The sequence below is a fragment of the Copadichromis virginalis genome, linkage group LG11 (genome assembly GCF_057382275.1).
Source record: "Copadichromis virginalis isolate Kocher_CV1m ecotype Utaka linkage group LG11, C_Virginalis_male_GT1.1, whole genome shotgun sequence".
NCBI classification, from domain to species: domain Eukaryota; kingdom Metazoa; phylum Chordata; class Actinopteri; order Cichliformes; family Cichlidae; genus Copadichromis; species Copadichromis virginalis.
In genome coordinates, this window is record NC_140628.1 from 32,419,725 (window position 1) to 32,440,978 (window position 21,254).

General features: G+C 39.7%; 1 protein-coding gene across 9 annotated transcripts in view; it reads left to right on the forward strand.

Moving 5' to 3' along the window:
* The window catches only part of mef2d (myocyte enhancer factor 2d), a 71,263-nt gene that overhangs the window by 27,308 nt on the left and 22,701 nt on the right, over nt 1-21,254 (forward strand). For 5 of the 9 annotated variants that reach the window (XM_085472065.1, XM_085472057.1, XM_085472061.1 and 2 more), the window contains exons 4-6: nt 6,491-6,628; nt 14,115-14,346; nt 18,179-18,235. In XM_085472065.1, coding sequence (XP_085328191.1) covers nt 6,491-6,628; nt 14,115-14,346; nt 18,179-18,235 — 427 coding nt within the window. Of the gene's footprint in view, nt 1-6,218; nt 6,345-6,490; nt 6,629-14,114; nt 14,347-18,178; nt 18,236-21,254 lie in introns of all 9 variants that reach the window. The other 4 variants (XM_085472059.1, XM_085472062.1, XM_085472063.1 and 1 more) reach the window with 1 other exon arrangement.

Consider the following 21,254-nt stretch of genomic DNA (forward strand, 5'->3'; position numbering starts at 1 on the left):
CTAGACAGCAGGGACTCTGCCTGCTACCTAAGTACTTTTGGGACCATATAACCTGCACCGTCATAGTCCAAAAGAAAGCCTAACAATAAACAGCACATACTGTACCAGGCAAATAAAAGTGTTAGACAGTGAGATTAGAAAACTATAATAATCAGTTAAAGGAAAGATTTTTACATGTCTCTGTTAATATTCTGTTTATCCTTCATGATCATGTTTGTCACTAAAACATCCCTTCCTAATATACTTCTGTTAGAAGTGATGAAGAACAAAATCCAGTCTTTGGTTCCTGAATAGATTTCAAAATTCATCCAGTCAAGTGGCCACCTTCCTTTTACATAGATTTTGATTCTGTGCTGACCTGCAGCGCAGCAACACTAAGTCAAAGTGGGGAATTTGGTACTCGTATGTAAAGTAAATGCCACTTTAGAAGTCAGTTGTATTTTTATCTGTCTTATTTGCCTTCATAGCACTGAAATCGGTTTGTAATTCTCAGATAAATTTTTCTAATGAGGAGTGATCAGTGGCCTTATGAACACCAGACAATAGTTTGGTGACTCACATCCTTTAACTTTAGTTAAAGTACAGTACAAATCAGTGATTAGTCCGACCCTCCTTTGTTCTTAAAGCAGTTGTGATTGTTCCAGTTGTTTTGGAGGACTGGCCAAAGTTTCTGTGGATTACAGCTGATTCCAAGTTAACTTGATGATGTTGAGATTAGGTTTGTGTAGAGGTTACGCTATCAGTTGCAAGACTCTTTGTTCTTCTTGATAACAAAGATAGGTTTCATGGTCTTTTTGCCATGTTGAACAATTACTTTATCATAGATAAGAATTTAAACATCTAAAGTGGCTAAACAGGAAAACTGTGCAAGCTGTGCTGTTCGGCAGTTTCATATCTGGGCCTTCCCACCTCCCAAAGTGTCCTTGGGCAAGTCACAGAGCCCAGAGTTGCTTTCAGAGGCAGTGTGTGTATCTGTTAAACTTATACATGGCTAGATATGGTGACACCCAAACACACATGTATGTTTTAGGTAAAGGTCTGTTTTTCTGGCACCTTCCAAATGAATGTGACGATAAAGCTGATAGAGGCAAAAGTGAGAAAAATAAAAGGAAATGCAAAAAACCAGGAAGGGAACCTGATACACTCAAAGTATTATTGCCACTGTTATCAAACGTCAAATACTGACACTATGCATGCAGTCGTACAGTGACGTTCACTCACGACTTAGACACATAGAGGCTTCAAACACATTTTCAGAGTAAGGGATAAAAGGTTGGAGCAGGAAAGAGAGAGGAAAAGGGAAGGAAATTATGATGGGAAAAGCTCTGGGAACAAGAGACAGGGCAAAAGAGGAATGGAAGAGAAACTGAAACAGAGGAGAGAATGAAGGTTGATGAGAGGAAATGAGCGACTGGGGAGTATTGCGTATGGAGACATTTCAAGGAAGCAATGGCGAGAGATGTTAAGGGTGGAAAAACACAGAAGGACAAGTGCGAGAGTTTGCACTTGCACTGTGAGCGAGCGAGAGCTACGTTAAAGGTGGTGGGCTGAGAGATGAGAGGCTGAGAGAAAGACAAAAAGAGACAGGACAAAGCAGCAGCAGCGTTTCATGGAGAGCTGGAAACAGAGGGCGGGCGGACAGGCGGGTGGGCGAACGAGCGAGCCAGAGGGGAACGAAGAGAGTGAGGTGGGGGCGGGGCTTGCGAGCAGTCATAGCCAGTTAGAGGCTGGCGTGGTGCTCTGCAGGGTGAATCTTACCCTGGCAACACAATAGAGCGAGAGAGCGAGAGGGAAAGTGGGAGAGAGGGAGACAGCGGACAGGTGAACAGATGGCTGACTGAGAGACAAGCTGATCAGTGCACAACAGAGGGGTGTGTGTGAGTGTGAGCGAAAGAGAGAATGTGAATGTAATGCAATGTAACACAAAATGTTCAGTCTGAGAGAGAGTGGGAAAACAAACAAAGAAAGTGAGAGAGAGTGAGAGAGGGGGAAAGATGCCCATGTTTACACTGTAATGTTCACAAAATATCAGTGGAGTTTACATGAGAGAAAGACAGAGAGGCAAGCCTGTGATGTCCAAAAAATATCAAGTGTGTGTGAAAGCAAGTAGAGACAGTGTGAGAAGGAAGCCTACTGTACGTCTGTTTGCATCCATATGTCAGTGTGTCCATTAGGATTGTTGCTTTTTATATGAATTTGAAAGTGTCAGATGGAGAGGAAACAAAGGAATATTTGACCAGTGGTAATCCGTTCAGATTTTTGATTTATGGGTCGGGCGTTTTGTACTTCAGTGGAACTGAAATGCAGTGTCATTCTGACCTTATTCCATGGCCTGCTTCTTTGGCAGAAAATAGAGTAAGCTAGCAATCTCAGTGGATAATTACGGCCTCAAATTAGGAAAAGCAATAAGCAGAAGCATTTAGACTTCAGTACTACATGCTGAAGAAGTTACAGATGAAGGTAAGTTTGTATGCCAACTAACTGGTGAATCTATTGCCACGATGGCATAAAGACAATGAAAATGAATGAACACTGTCCTTATTGGAAGCATTAGTGGAAGCATTGTAAGAAATGTTTTTATTGTCCTTTGGGGGAAATGATGTTTGTGTCAGAGTTAATAACACATGGCGCCTTAATAGCATATGCATGATAGCTGCATCTTTATGACAAATAATGCCAGATTTAATCAAGTACAGAAATTCAAATGAATCACACTTAAAATGGGACGATTTTAAGAAGATCGAGGGCATTTAGGGAATTTTGTCCAAACCCCAAAGACAGTTGCATGTTTGGTCTTATTGTCATTATTTTTGTTCTTATTATTTAAAAAAAAAAAAAAAAGTATATGATCACCAAATCCATTTGTATTTTGGCCCTGTTCATCATATCAACTCTAATGAGGACTGATATTTGACGACGTTTTGGTCGCAGATCTATGAAAGTAGGATCAAGGTTTAATTGAACTAAAGCTTAAATTGAAGGAGATTAATTTTTTGGTTGGTGTAACCATCTACCTTTAAATTAGGCTTAGGAAATGCAAAACTGGAACTTTGTCTCTCCTCACAAGTATCAAAGTACAAATGTGTGTCACTACATGTGAACAGTGCACCAACATGGCTCCAGTGTCATCACAGTTTTGTTTGCAGGCTCTTTATCTCTTTGTGTCCTGACAGTCAGGGCAGGAGGTCCACGCTTCTATCACGTCCTCCACACAGCCCTCTGTCACATGCCGTCATTTTCAAGTTGAAAGTTGTTCTATTTTTATTTATTTTATGTAGTTCTTTTATTCTCTCAATTTTTAGGTCAGTGCGCACACACATCTGCCTCAGCAGAGTGTGTTTTCTATGAACTGTGCACAACAAAGCGCATGGTGGCTGCTCCTGTGTGTGAAATTTACATTAAGCTGCAGATCAGAGCACTTACTTGTTCTGGTGAGAGTTAACAGCTGAATCAGGAGACTGTCTCCATGTTGGAACAAATCTTTCTAATAACCCGTTTCTGTGGGTAGATAAAAAAGCAGCTTTGACACTGCGATAATAATAATGGCTTTGGTTTTTAATGAGATTCATATCAAAGAGCAGTATTGTTATTAACACTGAAAGTCTTTTTACCCTTACATCCAAATGGCATCATTACCCTCTTGCCCTCACCTGTTTTTAGGATTTCAGGCTAATACATCAAAAATGAAAAGAATCTCTGTCTCTTCCTCCTCGGGGTTTAGTCTGGAGCTCTCGATACAACGACTTCCCGCCAGCTTCACTTTAGAGGCTGAATTGCATGCAGTTGAATCATTCTCACTTAACAATGATTGTGTGCTGTGCACTCATGTAACACATGGTTAGGTTTTAATCAGACCGCCACTAGACTATAGTCGCACCTGACACGGCAAGTGCTTGTTAATTAAAGAAAGTAAAGGGTGCATGAGATATTGAATATAATATCTGTTGGGTGATACATGTAACAGTGCCCTGCATTATATGTTGTGTGTAATTGAATGTCAAAAGATGCCAGTGGTTTTATTTGTTTTACATACTGAACTACAAATTAGGTAGACTACATGTTTTTGTTCAACCCCCAAATTACACTTACATATGAAAAAGGACTGTTTCACAATACTGTGGAAAAACTATGCCCAACCCTATGATTCAGTAGCTTGTAGAGCCATTCCTAACAGCAGTAACTTGAAGTAATCACTTTCCGTGTGACTATGATTCTCTCACATCGTTGTGGAGGAATTCTGGCCCACTCTTCTTTCCAGTGTTCCTTGGGTTCATTCAGGTACGAAGGCATTTGTTTATTCACACCTTTCAATGAGGTTCCATCACAGCATTTCAGTGAGCTTGAGGTCTGGTTTTACTGCACCATCGAGACACCAGATTTGCTGGTGTACTTGGAATCATTGTTCTGTTGCATGACCCAGTTCTAGCTGTTTAATCATAGTCGACTCAATCACTGAAAAATGCCCTGGTCCCATATCTGCAGAACAAGCCAGAATCATCACTGTTAGTATTTGCTCTGTGTTCATATGCTGTGTTTGGTTTTCTACAAATGTGGTGCAATTTGGCCAAACATCTCCACACCTAAGTAGTTTTCTCCCAGCAGCCCTTCAAAACCAACCATAATCATTCAGTGTCTTTGTAATTGTAAAGTCGTGACTTTGGCCTGTAGACTCTGAGATGTAGCTCTTGTTGTTCTCTGTGCTTTCCACGGTCTCACTTTGGGGGGAATTCGCTGGGATGCTCACATCTGTATGCCTGCTTTTATAGAGGTGCTCACACTTGCTGATGATCATCTAATCAAGCACATATGATTAGCAGCACCTTAATCTCATAATACCAATGGAAGCAATAAGAGCTTACTTAGTTTTTCACTTTTTTCACATGACTGCACATTACAGTTAATACTAGAAACTAGATTTACGAGCTTTTAAAGAAATTCTTTTCCTGTGATTGCTTGTTCATTAAACAGCCACTTTCCTATGACTTAATGATGCTTCTTTTTTGTAAGACACTGAAGGTCATTTGATAATTCTTGAAATCAGTTGATTTCTACAGAGTGCTGCTTAAAATATAGTGCTTCGCAGACAGATGCCCCCTCCCCTCCCCTCCTTTTTCTTTTTTTTTTTTTTTTTTTTTTATTCAATAAAAAAATGTTTTGGATGGAATGACTTGCTGGAGTGAGAACTAGAGTCTTTTTTCTTCTTTTCTTTTTTTTGGCCATGGTTATAGTCTATTTTTCCTTTGGGATAGATTTCAAGGCGAGGGATTTCTTTCTTTTCGCACCACTCAAGGCTAAAGCTTGTATTTGGACCACAGTAGGATCTCCAGCTCCAGTTTAAGATCCATTTTGCTACGAGGATCTCTCTGCTTGGCTCTGTGGTCAAGGGCCCACCAGGCAAAGCTACTTAACAGCAAATCTTGTTTAGCACAATCCTCTCAAAATAAGAGCCTCTATCTCCCTCTCTCGCCCGTCGGTCTCCCTCTTCCATTTCTCGCCCTTTCCAAAGTGTGCGAACACTGACGCAACCTGTCTGCCGTTAGCTGAAGTGCTAATACCAGCACATGCTTCCTAGCTCACCCTTTACCCTTTTGCTTTACTTTACCACATTCCTCAGTGCAAAGCTTCACACCAATTACTAACACTGTTGATTAGCCAACGTGTGCACAAGTGTGATGCCTCGCTGTATCTTCTGACATGCACATAGTTTATTGGCCTTGTTCTCTCAGACCACATCCTCCGATTTGAAAGCTTTCTGCGGTTGGAATAAGACTCAGTAGTTTTTCAGCCCTTTAAACCATAACTTCCTGAGTGCACCTGCTGGATAAGCAAGTACAGTTTCTTCCTTAATAACTTGCTTTCAGGTGGGTGGCAGATGTTACGAACTTTGACCTCACAAATCGACAGAGGATTTTCAAAGGTTGAAGTTGAGAATGTGTGTTCTGTAAGGCAGCTTTTCTGCTCACAGAAGGTGCCGCAAGGAAAAAAAAGACAAACTCTTTTTATGTCATCATCAGGGTCAAATTGTTCCATCTGACCTTAGCTGGCTCATGTTTATACAATGAATAGCGTAGGAGTCAGCACATTTTATGCAATCAAGATGTTCATTTGTGTTTGAGAAATGAAAATCTTTCACTGTGTGCTAATTTCAATATGTGCATGGAAAAATGAAATGTAAATGTGCTTCCTTCTCCTCCTCTACCCCTCTTTAACCGCTTCAGACGTTGCGAAAGAAAGGCTTTAACGGTTGCAACAGCCCTGAGCCCGACGGCGACGACTCCATCGACCAAAGCCCGCTAAATGACCGCAAGACCGAGGACCTGGACAGCCTCTTCAAGCGCTACGGCGTGAGTACAATCACATTTTTGTCACCTTATCTAACCTACCCTTTTCTTCTTCTCCCTTTTTTCTCTACTTTCCTCTCTCTCTCTCTTTCTCTCTCTCTCTTTCTCTCTCCCTGTCTGCCTTCTCTTCTTTTGTTTGGGGATCGAAGGCTCTGAACAAGAAAGAGCACCGGGACTCTGAGAGCCCAGACCCCGAGGAGCCCTTCTCCCTCACCCCCCGCACTGAAGAGAAATACAAAAAAATTGACGAGGAGTTTGATAAAATGATGCAGAACTATAGGCTGTCAGTGAGTACCTCCCACCACTCTGCGTAACCCTGCCCCCTCTTCATGTTGGTACCTTGCTGCTGCCGCTGACCGGACAACCGGAGATTTCCGGCTGCTGATGGTGGCCTGACTACTCACAGAGCACTCGCCTTCACCATTCCCCACTCCTTTACCTTCTCTACTTCACCGCTTACCAATAGCACCTATCCCCATCCCCCAAATCACTACCCACAACCACCCCACCCCACTGATGGTGTGTGCTTCAGCAAGAAATAAGAGCAGCCAAGTTCATAAGGGAAGCCTCTTAAAAGTAAAATTTTAACTAATGTTCACATTCATCATTAATTAATGGAATGGTATTATTTTTTTGTAAGAAAGCCTAAAGTTGTGTTCCCAATGTTGTTTGGTCTTTTCAACAACCAACACGAATATAATAACTTTAAAGTAACATAGCTCAGATAGACATAATTTATGGGGTACATGGAGATTCGTTTTCTGCAGTTAAATTTCCTAGGACTCATAAAAAAGACAAATAATATTCTTTTTTTGCTGTTTTGTTTTGTTTTTTGCAGCGCTGCGCATGTGTAAGACAGAAAGTGATCCTTAAAAAAGCAGCATGACACCAAATAGGGCATGCTAACTGTGATTATTCATCTGAAGTTACAGTCATCACAGTGAAGCACATTCTCAGGAGTATTATGGCTTTTAATACAATGTTTCTGATGCCTCTGCAAGTTCGCAAACGTACAAGAATAAACAACAGAGGGAGAGGAGCGATAACTAGGTCCCTGGTTCTCACAAAAGTTGGCATAGCAACTAATATTGCAAGGGGAAATCATGTTTTATGGTAATAATCAACACGTTTGGAGCATGCCTTCGAGCAGTCAGATTTTTTTTTTTTTTTTGACTGAATGCACCAATTGTGTAATACTTAGCAACATTAAAGAAAGAGCGTTGCAATTTCAGATAGTCTGTATCCACCAGGGCTGTGTCTGTTTCTCAGATAACACATAGAAAGCCAGAGTGCAGTTGATAACCGGCTGTTATTAGCAGCATTACTGAGGTCACTTTAGTCCCAGTGTAGTCCTGTTCCTCCGATGGGCTCCTGACATTATCCAGGTTCTGCCTCCTGACTGGCGCTCTGCCAATCCCCTTTTACCGCTCTACTTCTTTGCCAATTTCTCTGTGATTCATTTTTTCCTCTCTGCTCAATAATGCCATTAATGTCACTTTAATGACTAGCACTTAATTTACAGCTCCTCTTCCTGTCTGCCGGCCCCCTGATTGGTCGCTTGGGATGGGACACAGTCACTTTGAGGTTCTGCAGAATAGTTAGGCAGTAGTTGTTTACTACAGTCACACCTTTGGTGTTACACCTTTATGGAGGGTGGAGGCGTTTTTCTTTTTTCTTATTGTTGTTCTTTACTGTATTAGGCTTGTTTTGTGGTATGCATGACTAGTCTCATAATCATGCTGTAATTGTAATTGTAATTGTTCATATGTTTATGAAAATAGGACTGTGAAAAGCAATATAATTATGAACAATGTATAATGTATGCATTGTCAGCTACATATCTAGTTTACAGCTAGAGCGATGGAAAGACTATGCCTTCGCCTGGTTTTCAGTTTAAAGGCTTGAAACACACTATTTGTTAAATTAAAAGCAGTTTTATGGACAAAACTAGTATAAAAAACACACTGGTGGTTTGGAGGGAAGAAAAGGCTTTCTTCAAAATGACATCAAGTGCTAATGTTAATATTAATTTACTAAAATCTCACATACATCAGAGCATAATGGAGAAAATGAGCTGCCTCTCAGATTAATCAGCTCAGTGAATCTCTCCCCTCCTGATATCCACCCTGCCTCCATCAGCCTCTCTGTGCTGTGTGAGACAAATAGCTCTAAAAAGACTTTCTCAAAAGAGAAAACCACAGAAGAAGAAGAAGCGGATTCAATCTACTGCACTTAGAGAGCTACAGCTCTTGGCTCATGCCATTTGTATGCTAGCGTAACGCTGCTAGCAAATGACTCTAGCGACAAGCTGCCCCGACATCACTCTGCCCCTCGGTGTCCCAGTCAGCCTGCCTACCTGTCTGGTTTTCCAGCACACCTTTCACGGTCAACCAGTAATCAGAAACATGCAGCACCACCTGCCACTCCTCCCCTCAGCATCATAATCCCCAGCATGACAGATAGGGGCCGGGATATACAAGCTTAATCCCACTTGTACTCAAATACCTCCCAAGGTAGGAAGAGAGTGGTGAGGGAGAACGGGCAGGACACTTGGCTAAACGAGCCCCCAGCTAATGTATCTTTTCCTGTTAAACTGGCACTGTAGTAGGCAAGAGAAAAGAGCTTTGGGTTTTTGTTTTTTTTTCTCCTAACCGGAGGGCCCCTGGTTTGATCCTTTTCTGGCTCTGAGATTCTGGGCCAGGAAATTGAATAAGAAATAGATTTCTGCCTTTTAACAACCACCTCCATGGTGCCTTTCAGCAAGAAGCTGAATGTTTTGTCTCCTGTATAAGCTTGGTATGAATGTCAAGTGAAACATGGTGTTATTGAAACTGCTGCACACTTAATCACATCTAATTTAGTTTTGAGATTAGTTTAGCTTTGAATTTCATGCCATGAAAGCATGAGGACTCTCAGCATCCCTATTAATAGTTTCTGTTAAGAGCTGCAAATAAAACAATTTTCAGTGAGAATCAGATGTTTTGGAGAAGGTGAGCTGCGAGTCATTCAGCCTCTTTTTATTTATTTAGGATCAAATATTGGTGACGTCAGAAAGAAATTAGAGTGAGGGGGACATAGAACTAAACAACTAAAGCTAATTTACTGGTCAACTGCTGGGACATCTAAAGGTCCGTCAAACACTTTTCCAATGTTGCATCTGTGTTCAGATCTGCAGCCTCTTACAAATACGATGCGACAATCCTACAGTTGAAAAAGGGGAAAAAAGAGAAAACTTTCAAAGGCTTTCAGGACAAGAGGGAGGAAAAGAGAAACTAGGCCATGAGTTTAATTCATTCTGATTTACCCTTGCATCCAGGAAACACACCCTTGTTGAGAGAGCTCCTCCGAGGGAAAATAGGTTAGCCTTCTCTCCCCTCTTTTTGTTCTCTTCACACAGAAGAGGCCTTAAGCTTCCTCACATGAGCCTCTGGAAAAGCTCCTAGTCAATTATTTACCTAACAGGTTCTTGTTATTTTTTTCTATGGTTCCCATCCTCTGTGCTAAATCCACAGGATGAGGAGCAGTACCCAGTTAACCCTCCTCTCTGCAATTAGGAGCAGCAGTGTTAAATGGAGTCAGAGTGGGCAGATGTAAATTCTCTTGTAATTTGCCAAAGACATGGATTAATTCTCAGTGTAGCACAGTGGAGAGCAGGGTCAAGACAAATTTAAAATTCATATTTACAGAATAAATGAAGAGGTTTTGGAGTTATGTCACCAATCTCCTAGCAACCAGAGGCTGATACAGATATGAAGGTCTTGTGGAATGGTGGCGAGCAGCAAACAGTCGATGGCTAAATGTATTACAAAGTACCAATAAAGAGACAGACAGCTGAAGAGGATTGTTTTTTAAGGTATGCATGGTACTCTTGAGTCATTTCTCATTTTTCATATTCAGTCAGGATAATAGGAAGTTGGTACAGAAACATGCAATTACAAGCTTGGAAGGCAATATCTGGTATAACTACTAAACTCTCTTACGCAAGCTTTCTTAGAACTTCTTTAAGTAGTCGTCAGGAATAGTTCTCCAGGTTTCTTGAAGGACATTCAAAGCTCTTCTTTGAATGTTTTCTGCCTTTTGATTTCTGTTAAGATGATCCCACACTGCTTCAGCAGTGTTTAGGTGTTTGGAGGCCAATCCTTGACTTATAGTGTTCTAGTGTACATTGTTCTATTCAGCTAGACGCTTACTGTAGATATATTCTACTGAAAAATAGTGATTTTACCAATCAGATGCTTTCTAGATTGTATTGCATGGTGGGTCATATTTTTTTGTTTCTTTAGTTGAAATTAAATCCAGCCCCAAACCATGATATAGTGTCCACCATGTTTTACAGATGGCCGTACATGTAACTAACATACATTTGAAGCAAAGATTTTAAGTTTTGATTCATAAAAGCTGTGGCCACTGATTTTTCAGTCCAGTCCTTGTCTTATTTGCTATACCTCAGCTTTTTATCCCTCTTTTATCCTTTTTTCCCTACATTCAAAATTTTTGGTGAATCACCTTGTTTGTGAAAAAATGCTGTTTTATGCCTGCCAAATATATTACTTTTGAGAATCTTCTGTAGTTCAACTGTTAAATTTGGGAACAAATTATGTTTTTGCAAAAGACTGCTGATAGATGGTTGATTGATACAACACTGGTTCATACCTTGGCTTAACCTTGTGTTTGAATGATTCATAGGTCAGTTTAAAGTGGCTTAAACGATATTTATAATTATTATATTATTATTAAAAATTGACTCTGCTTCTAACGTCTAATTAGATTTTTTCAAATCCTATTTTTCATAATTCCAAATCACCACAAATATACCATCAAGGTCACATTGTCTTCAGTGATATTTTCTGTCCTGAATGCTATTACTTATTGTCAATTTATTTAAAACCACAGTTCCATTATTCCAACTTTAAATCTGTAAATACAGACTGCAGTCCATCTTTCTCTCTCTCTCTAACCGTAGTTTAACTGTAGCTTAGTAAGTTTTAGACTTGATTAATGGGAAAGTAGAGCGTTTCAGGCTCAGGTAAAGGTGACAGTTTGATTGCTTTGTATTCGGTAAAAATGGCCGTCAGCAAAGACTCCAGCTCTGTCCTCTGTTTGTAGTTGTTCTCCCAGTAAGAAAAAATATATAATGAAATCTATTACTGAAAAGAAAAAAAAACATTCCCAAGCACTGTAGGGATAAACTCTTTCTGGATCCTTATGCTCTGCGTTCATACACCTCTGGCCCACTTTGGATTAACCCCACCTCTGTCCACCCTTTCCCATTTATCCATGCCCTTCCTTTACCTTCTGCTTGGCCTGTGTGCAGTGGTGCAATGCTGTTAGCCGTTCTCTTCACTCTCCCTGTTAGCCACTTACAGCTCTCTCTGTACAGCCTGCTTTGCAAACTTCCTCTTTGTAGGCTGAAGAGTGAATTTTACATTTCATGTATTTGGAAGATTTAATAAAGATTAGTCATTTTTCAAGGCTAACATAGCGAATAAATTGAAAGGTTTTTTGTGGAACTATAATTTGTTTTATGAAAAAAGGGCCAGTTTTTACTCTGTTTAGACTTTGTGTGACGAAAAAAAACCCTAATTATAAAATAATGAATAAAGATGATTATTTTTGTTGTTGAGGTTTATATAAAAAGACCACTTTATTAGTTGGGAAAAAGTTGTTTAGTTGTTTGAGGAAAACCTATGATCAAGTAACAATTTTTGAGATTTGACTGAATAAACTAGCACTTGGTTTGGTTTCAGTCCCATAACTCCCTTATTTTCGTGTGATCTCCAATGCAGTGCAGAGGGAAAAGAGGTAGAGATCAAGGGCAGGAAGGTGCCCTCGTCCTCCTTGATATTAAACTGGGTCCCAGGCAGTTTGAGTACAGTACAGTGCAGCGGTGGCCCATATTCTATATATAGAAGTCCTTATTTCAGATTGAGTTGGAACAGGGTGAAATGGGTCGGACTGCTGGACAACCCGAGGTCCTTGCCCCTGATTTTCCTTTTTTTTTCTCTCTTTTTTTGCACTCGGGGACGTCTGGTCATACACTTCATCAACTCAGGTGACGAGACTGATCATTTCTTTTTTTTAAAAAAAAAAAAAAGTGCAGTTGATACGTTTTTGAACAGAAAGGTGGACTGTCTTCAGGATTTTTGAGAACAAGAGTAATATTGTAAAGCCCATTTTGGTAGGCAAGCTCCTGCTGAATATTTCCTTAAATCCCCAGTGATGAGCACATGTCAGTGGGGGTGGTGGGATGCTGCTGGAATGTGACAAGCACGCTATGAAATGTCACCAATAACCCGATGCAATAACCTGCTGCTGCTGCGACAAGTTTTAACCTGGCATGAAAAGTGAAAGGCGAGACAGCTTTTTGGCCTTTTCACCAAGTCACCTTGCATGACAACTGAGTGAGTGAGTGTGCGTGTGTCTGCGTTTGGGTGCGTCTGCGTGTGTTTGAGATTTGATGTGTGTGTTTTTGGTTGTTTTGAAGAGTTTTATTTCCAAAACAAAATTGTGTTCTTTTAAAGCACAGTAGAAACAGCAAACATCAGACATGTCTGATACTTTTGAATTGATTTCCTGCCTCAAGAGTGAAGCTTGACAAACAAGCAAAGAATCAAAAAATCTTCACCGTGACAGAATACCAATGCAGTGTAGGTAGATTTCAGTTATTGAGGATCATTTTTAATATCTTACGGGTATGATTTAAAAGTTATTACTAACTGCAAAGTTTTAGATCTGAAACATATGATATGATATTCAGAATTCATGGACTCCTGTTTATTGTTCATTACTTTAGCCATTAAGGCTAATGATGATAAATGATTTCTTTGAAAAACAAAGATCTACTTAAGAAGTTATTTTTGTGTCAGCATTTGAGCTTTTTGAATCTGATTTTCTTTAAACAGGTGAAAATATCTATCAGTGTAGGAAACAAATATTCCCAATGCTAATCAGTTTTTTGCAATTTTTTTTGTATACTATTTTTATTCTTGTGCACTGACCTGTTTTGGAATACAAAGCTCTAGTTTTGGGAAGAGTGATTTTTTCCCCCCCTCTGTATTTATTTATTTAATTATTAACTGTTTTTTAACTTTAAAAAGTGGAGACATCAGTCATTATGCAAGGATTAAAAGTTCCTTCTTCGTATGTATATTGGATGTACAATAAAATTTACAATACAAACATTTTTCTTTAATTAAAATCAAATTTTGCAACAGCACTGAAAGCTGCCCAGCAGAGCAAAAGGAGACAGTCTTGAAGAGGAGCCAAATTCAAATCAGATAAAGTGTTTGGGGTAAAAAAAAAAATTCTACTTTTCAAGTAATTCTGAACTACTGAAATAATTCACTACTTTATTATTTCACAACAAATTGCCCTTTAAATGAAAAATATATTTATCAAGGTGAAATAAGCTTGAAAGAATAGCTACAAATTCTTGAAACAATAATTAGCGTGCAAAACAGAAGATGTTCCACTTGCGTTTCTTTTTATGTTGTTGCTTTAAAGTAGGACTCTCCTTTGTTGTGTAACTTTTTAAAGTTTCGTTTTGGGAAGACTCTTCTCATTGTGATCGGTTTTATTGCTGCAGCTGTGTGCGTGCGTGTGTGTGCGTGCGTGTGCGTGCGTGTGTGTGTGTGACCTGCAGGCTTGTTTGCACTGCTGCTGATCACTAACTGATCACCTGTTCATTATTTTTTTTATAATATATAATTATATGTGAGGGTGGATAAACATGGCCACACTCTAATCTTTGCCCTCTTCCTGTCATTCCACCAGTCTACAGTCCCACAGCCCACCTTCTCCATGCCAGTCACCGTGCCAGTATCCAACCAGAACGCAGCGGCAGCGGCGGCCCTTCAGTTCAGTAACAACCCTTCCGGCGCCCTGGTCACCACCACCTCCTTTGTCACCTCCACCCTCACAGATCCTCGGCTCCTTTCCCCACAGCAACCCGCTCTGCAGAGAAACACCGTGTCGCCAGGGTTACCACAGCGGCCAGCCAGTGCAGGTAAGAAACAGCATGAACAAAATAAAATGCTCTGTTTTCTGTGTGGATTGATAATGTGAACTTATAATAATCATCTGAAACATCTTCTCATACATAAACTTCCAATTTTAATACCAGCAGCTGATTGATCGATCAACAGTGTAGGTTTTCAATTTGCAGTTCTAAACATTGATTGGGTTTTGTCAGTGAAGGATCCTCTGATGCTAGGCAACTGATGAATTTTACTTTTTTTGAAAACATCGACAGTTTTGAGATAGACTGAAGAACAAAGAAGACAAACTGACAAAATCTCAAAACTTCTTCAAAAGATAACTAAAGAAAAAAAGCCATTAGACTGCCACCCACACTGCTTGATTGACAAGTATTGGAGAAAACATGGAGACAATATTTAAAAAGAAAATGAACAGACTAGAAATTTCTGGCTACATTAAGTCTTTATAATATGATTATATATATATATATATATATATATATATTTATTTTTTACATTTTAAAAAAAAACTTTTAAAATCTCATATTTTGTTGTTTTCGGCTGCACCCACTAAAAACCTCTTCTTTTAGTGGCTGCAGCTTGCCACTGTTTCTCAAATGTGTGCATACTTGTACCCCTAATCTAAATAATGCCAGAAATACATCATTCTTAAAATTCTGCAATTCTTTGTTCAGTAAAATGGCCGATAACCATTTGACATTCAGTGTTCCAGCTTTTAATGCAGTTCAGTCGTAACCTTGTGTAACCTTAGAGTTCTGTAAAACCTGACAAGTGTAGTCATGTTCACTGTGAAAGCTCACACAAAGAGATTATCATATTTAATGACAGACAAAAATAAAAAAACTGTTTTTTGAGGGGAAAAATGCAACAAAAGTAACAGTAACTGGAAAACCTTTTGACCACTGCAGCTGCCCCTGTGTCATAGAGTCCAAGTCAGATTGAACCTCTTAGAAAGACTCCGTGCAACCACGGTGTCATTATACATCTTCTTCTTATCGGTGTGGTGCCAGTGCAGTTTCACAACCAGTTTTGCATTGCTGTCTTTGGAAATCAGCCCACATTTTGTCAGGTTTGATAACCGGTCATTATGCATTGTTACTCGAAGAATTTGAGGTGATTTCCATGGGTGTAAAATATGGCATACAGATTCTGTAGGCTGAATCTGCCAGACGTTGATGATTTCCCTTCTCTGCCGATGTTGATGATGGGGCGCGCCGGATTTATGGTGCGGTGCTTCTGTGGGCTATTTAGTCTTGACAGTGCGAGAAACCAGTCGTACACTGGCACCAACGCCATGTCAGTGGAAAATGTTCTTAGTGTCGTTGCATGATGACAAAAATAGTTTGCCTTGAATTATGTCTTTTTGAACATTTGAAATACAGTTTAGCGGTTTTTATTTATTTTGAAGGGAAACATTATTGAACAAAGAGGTCTTTCAGACATTGCTGATTTCATTAAACAATCACTTAGTCTCAAGGATTTTGAAAAAGGACTTTCAGTAACTACATGACCTGCAAACTGTTGTAAATATGGGTCACGCCACATTGAATGTTAATTAGCAGCATCTGTCAACACTCTGTGTTATGCATATGAGGCTCAAATCCCCGTGTAAACCTGTGGCTGGTGGTTCTCCGTCGATGTTTGGCCTACTTTCCGTACAGTTGATTTTTATCGGTTTTCAAATGTTTCGTTTTGACATTTAATAATTGTATTTTTTTTCCTTTTTCTTTTTCCTTTTTTTTTTTGCATCCCAAGCAGTCAGTCTGTGGACAAACATGTTATTGTACTGGTTTCTAAATGTCTCTTGTAACTGAAATGATTTGAACCACTTTTAAACTCATGGTTGTCATAGTGATGTAGTTACTTAAAGACCATTTCATAAAGTGCCCTCGGTCTATGCAGAAGCACGGTTTATGTAACAGCAGCGTTTTAATAGAGAATCTTCTGAGTCGACAAGCAGCAAAATGACCAGTGATGTGTTGTGCAGCCTGCATGCTCCATCAGTCTAAATAACTCCTCTGCTTGTTGAAATAAGTGCACACTACCTATAATGACAGACATCCATCATTTCTATGACTGGTTGGCTGGTACACCGTGCGCCCGCTGCCTCTGTGTGGCAAACCAATCCTTCAACCTCTGACTAAAAGGATTTGTGCCCCATTTTTGCGACTCAGACAAGGTTACTTATCAAGCTTTGTTCCGACCAGCGTAATCTCATTGCAAGTCAGAATTAGGTGATGTAATGCATTTGTTGCGAGTTACAGCATCTTTCATAACATGCCGTTCTCTGAGGCAAGTGGGTTTCACGTAGCAGTAATGGACGCCCCTTTCCTCCCCTCCCCTTACTCCTCATAACCTCAGCAGTGCAAATACATCGCTGTACCCTTTTATGCATCCCACATTATCAGAGTTGCATTGGGTTCATTGTCTTTGCTTATTGGTGTTTTTCCATGTGTCTGTCCAGCCAGATTTTTTTCAGTCACCCCTAATGACCCCAAATTTCTAAAGCGCATTGGAGCCAAAGAACTGAAATTGCACCAACCGAGGGAAAATAAGTGTCAGTGCAGAAAAAATGCTGCCTGCGATGTGAGGAAAAAGCAAGCATAATGTTTGCTAGAATGAAGATAAATGTATGTAGCTGTTGCAGTGTATAAAAATGTCTCGGTTTCCTGTGCTTAGAGACAAAGCACATGAGATTTAATTTTATGACAACAGTGAAATTACTATTTTATGCGTTTTATGCTTTTGGTTATTTGGGAAAAATACTGAAAAACTCTCTCACAAGTTTGTGTTATTACAAACCTGCTTTTTTAAACATTTAGCAGCAACACAGCTTCTTTAATGATATTCACTTTGATGCGATGCGCTGTTGGTGGGGCTAAGCTAAAACAAAACAAAATAAAAAATCAGTTGTCACACATGCACATTTCAGGAGAATCAGAGCAAAGTATTTTCCACAGTTGTCCTTGCTCACATGTGACAGACAGCAGGAAATGGTCGGCTTCAGACACCTTCGCGCTACTGGAAATACTCTGTGTGATTTAGGCGGGAGAGCTGCTTGGATAGAGCGTGCAGGAGGCAGCACATATGATGCTGTGATGTTCGCACATTGGTGTTATCGGACACAGAGCATTTTAAAGACCGGCTTGTGAATCTCTGAAGATAAATCTCTCAAACCTACACTGCAAGGGTAAAATGTGTTTGATGTTTATTTTCCAAAGTCAGGATTTTTGTTAATATCACTGTGGGTTTGTGCCGATCAATAACCGTGAGAAGGAGAACTCATCTACTTATGATTAAAGTAGAATTGCTTCAACATTCACACATTTATAGTAAATTAACATTAGAATAATGTCTCTAAGCACTCCAGTAGCCTCATAGTAATCCTATGAGGAGAATGAGGAAATACCTTTGGATATAACATTTTGTTTATTCTGATGATCTTAAATATGTAACAAGAGAGTTTGACTGGCAGTTAAATACACTGTAAACATGGACTGTCTTCCTCCCAATGAAGAGCTTTCATTTTTAAATAATATTAGCTTTAGGTGAGCATTTAGTCTTTCAGAGTTTTTCCCTTCAAAATATCACATAAGTGCCATTGAGAAGTAATGAAACTAACACTTAAACATTAACTGGAAATGCAGAATTGAAACCAATTATGGTCCTTCAGTGAGTGAAATGAGCATCGATTGCAGTAGGACTTTTTAATGATACTTGATTTAATGATTTCATTTTTCATGCATCATTTTAGATTAGTGCTACTCAGATTAACTGTTTGATGTGAGGTAATATTTAGCGTTATTTATGTGACCGTGGTGTGTTTTCCTATTATCCCAGGTGCTCTGTTAGGGGGAGACTTGGGGAACTCTAATGGAGCGTGCCCGAGTCCAGTCCGTAAGTAAATGTTTTCTTTTATCTTTTTACCTTTCTTCCCAGTTTTGGTACAAAGATGCGCGCACGCACGCACGCACACACACACACACACACGCGCACACACACACACACCTCTTTGCTTTCTGTATTTTGGCTGGACTCTTTAAAGAGACATGGTTTCTGAAACTGACGTAGAGACAGAGCAATGCAGAATATTTTGTGTGGCAGCAGGCTCACACAACTCGGACGCCAACTCAAACAGCCACACACACGCACACACACGAACTCACAAATGCAAGCACAAGCATGAAACACCTGTTGACTGGCGACAGCTGAGGGTCACAGTACAAGCTGCTTGTCAACAGTCCAAAGAACAGAATGGGTTTCAGGTTGTGAGGGAGAAAGGCAAGCAGAGACTTTAAAAAGAGGAAAAGAAACTGTCGATGTTACAGAATAACTTCTGTGAAGCTTCTCAGCTGTTTTTTAAATTCAAATCTTCGGCAATATTAGAAAGCCAGTCTGGGGTCTACCGGCTTTAATGTGACACATGAATCTCAAAGTGAGTTCGAAATTTCATTTTTAGTGCCAGTTTAATGAATTATGAAAATTGAGCCGAGTACTGATAAATGTATTTGAAGCAAACTGTAAGTTCAGGTTTACTCAGATTCATGATTTCTATGGCAGCTTAAATTGTGGTGCAACTCAAGGTATTGAATACAAAAGATTGAATCCACTACTGAATATGTTGTCATTGTTATTATTATTATTATGACAGTCATTCACTTTTAATTGGCAGCTTTGATATTTAAAAAAAAAAAGAAATGTAAAACACCCGATAGCATGTTAAAATACTCAAATTATGATACTGTTAATGAGTTTTTAATTGAATTAAAATTTTCCACTATTTTTTATGTACTGAATGTGATGCTTTTTCTTGTCGATATTATTTTGCTGTGGGTAAACTGTCCTTTTTAAAAGGTGGTGTGAGCTATGCTAATCGCACTAAAGTGCCGTGTTGTTTCACTTCATTTATTCAGCCTGACATTGTGCTGATGTCACCTGGTGAGGGTGATAAGGGTCTTATTTCTACTTTATTTTGACCCAAACGATCAATAGTCAGTCTCACTAATTTTGGTTTCATCATCGTGAGTACTGTGGTACATTGAGAAGAGAGTTTAGAGATTTATGTCCCTCTAAACATAACACAAGTGTCATTGAAAATGGGCGAAACTGCCACTTGGATATTGATTGGCAATGCTAAGCGACACCAATTATGGCCACTTAATGCTGCATCCTGATTGGTGGACAGAGGCTGCGTGTATACGGGCATCTTCTGTTTTGTTATTGACCCTTCAGTGCATCAGAGGATCACAGTGAAAGAAATGAACAACAACATATACTGACCAGCTCTCTCTGTCAGCTCCGTTTCCTGTTTAGTATCTAACGTAGACATCATCAGTCACTGTTTCTTTTGTGACGCACTTACACCCACAGACTTCATATGCCAAACTGCATGCCACTTTAAATTGTGCGGGTTAGTCCAGTGAAGTTCAGTAGGAGTCCCTCGGCATCTGGCAAAAATGCTTTGTTGATCTTGTCACTGGCGTGAGACGGTAACCAAGGAAATGAAGCAAATCAAACCAAAACAAAGCTAAAGTTTATCAAATTTAAAAAAAATTAAAACAATGATTGTGCCATGCATCACTTCTCTTTGTTTTTGTTCTTTCTAATATTAGAAATCAACAATAAAAGTATAGCCACTGTTTTAAAATAGTATTTGTCACATACGGACACAAGCAAAGTGTCAGAACGTGATTAGCTGGGAGCTAGAGTGTAATAACTTAAGCACTAGCCAGTTTAACAGTCGTTGTCAATGAAGCTCTTTCCATCCATGCAAAACTAAGACTCTTATCATTTAGGATCATTTCTTGTCGTCTTCTTAATATAAAAGTGGAATCGGACGTCTGCTCAGCATTTGTACTGTATATTAATCCTGACCTACAAAGCTTTGATTGATTGATTGTTTCTCCAACCAAGGGAAACAGACTCCAGTGATCACAAGACCAGATCTGTTTTAATCACTGAACAAATCGTAGGAGTGATTCAATGGTCTGTAATGAGGCAAGCTTAAAAAAAATGAACAACCAGTCAAATCTTGTTCTGGAAATCTGAAAAATAGGATTAATGGCGTCCACCCCGCACCTTTCCAACGTCATCTGGCGCTGAAAAGAGCAGCCTGTTTAACTCCCCTCACTTAAACCACTTCCCGTGCTTACCCACCACCCCTCACCCGCAATTCAACCCTCTAGCTGCACTGCTTCCCTCCCCCCCTTTTCATGCTGTCTCTCTCAGCTGTTCCCCCTCATCTTCTCTCTAGAATAATCTACCGCCCCACCCCGCTCACCACCACCTTCAGCACCTCCCCACCCCCCGATCCAACTGTCCCCTGTCTTGGCAAAGGACTCTCCTCAGAGGTGACTTTGACACTAGCCAGAGCTCTCCCCTTAAATCCCATTAGCTGGGAAAGATACTGCCAGCAAACCCATAGTAATAGATATGGTGGAAAGGTGTGGAGCTTTTTTCCTGTCTATATTCACTTGATAAACGCATTGTCTCAGGGTAAGGTGGGCCAAAATGAATCAATGCATTTATATTAACTTCCCTGCACTGTATGAGAGGAATACTCGAAAGCCAAGGCTCAATATTGATATTAGTTTTTCAAAGCTATTAATGAAAGTGTGGAGACTTTTCTTTTTTTACCAAGTGTTGCTAAAAGCAAGTCATCATTCAATAAATAAGCATTTAAAGTCATGTCCTGACTAATAATGCTGTAAATTGGACTTGTTATTGAAGATCAAAGAGCTGTTTTTAACAGTATTTCAGAAATGAGTCATTGTTAACTTTATTAAACTCTTCACACATTGTATTTTTCCTGTAAGAATAAGCCTTTGTTTAGTTGTCAATGGCTGTGCTGAGTTGACCCTCAGAAGGTAGGTGGATATCTGTGTTTCGATTTGGATGAATGTGACCACGAGGACTT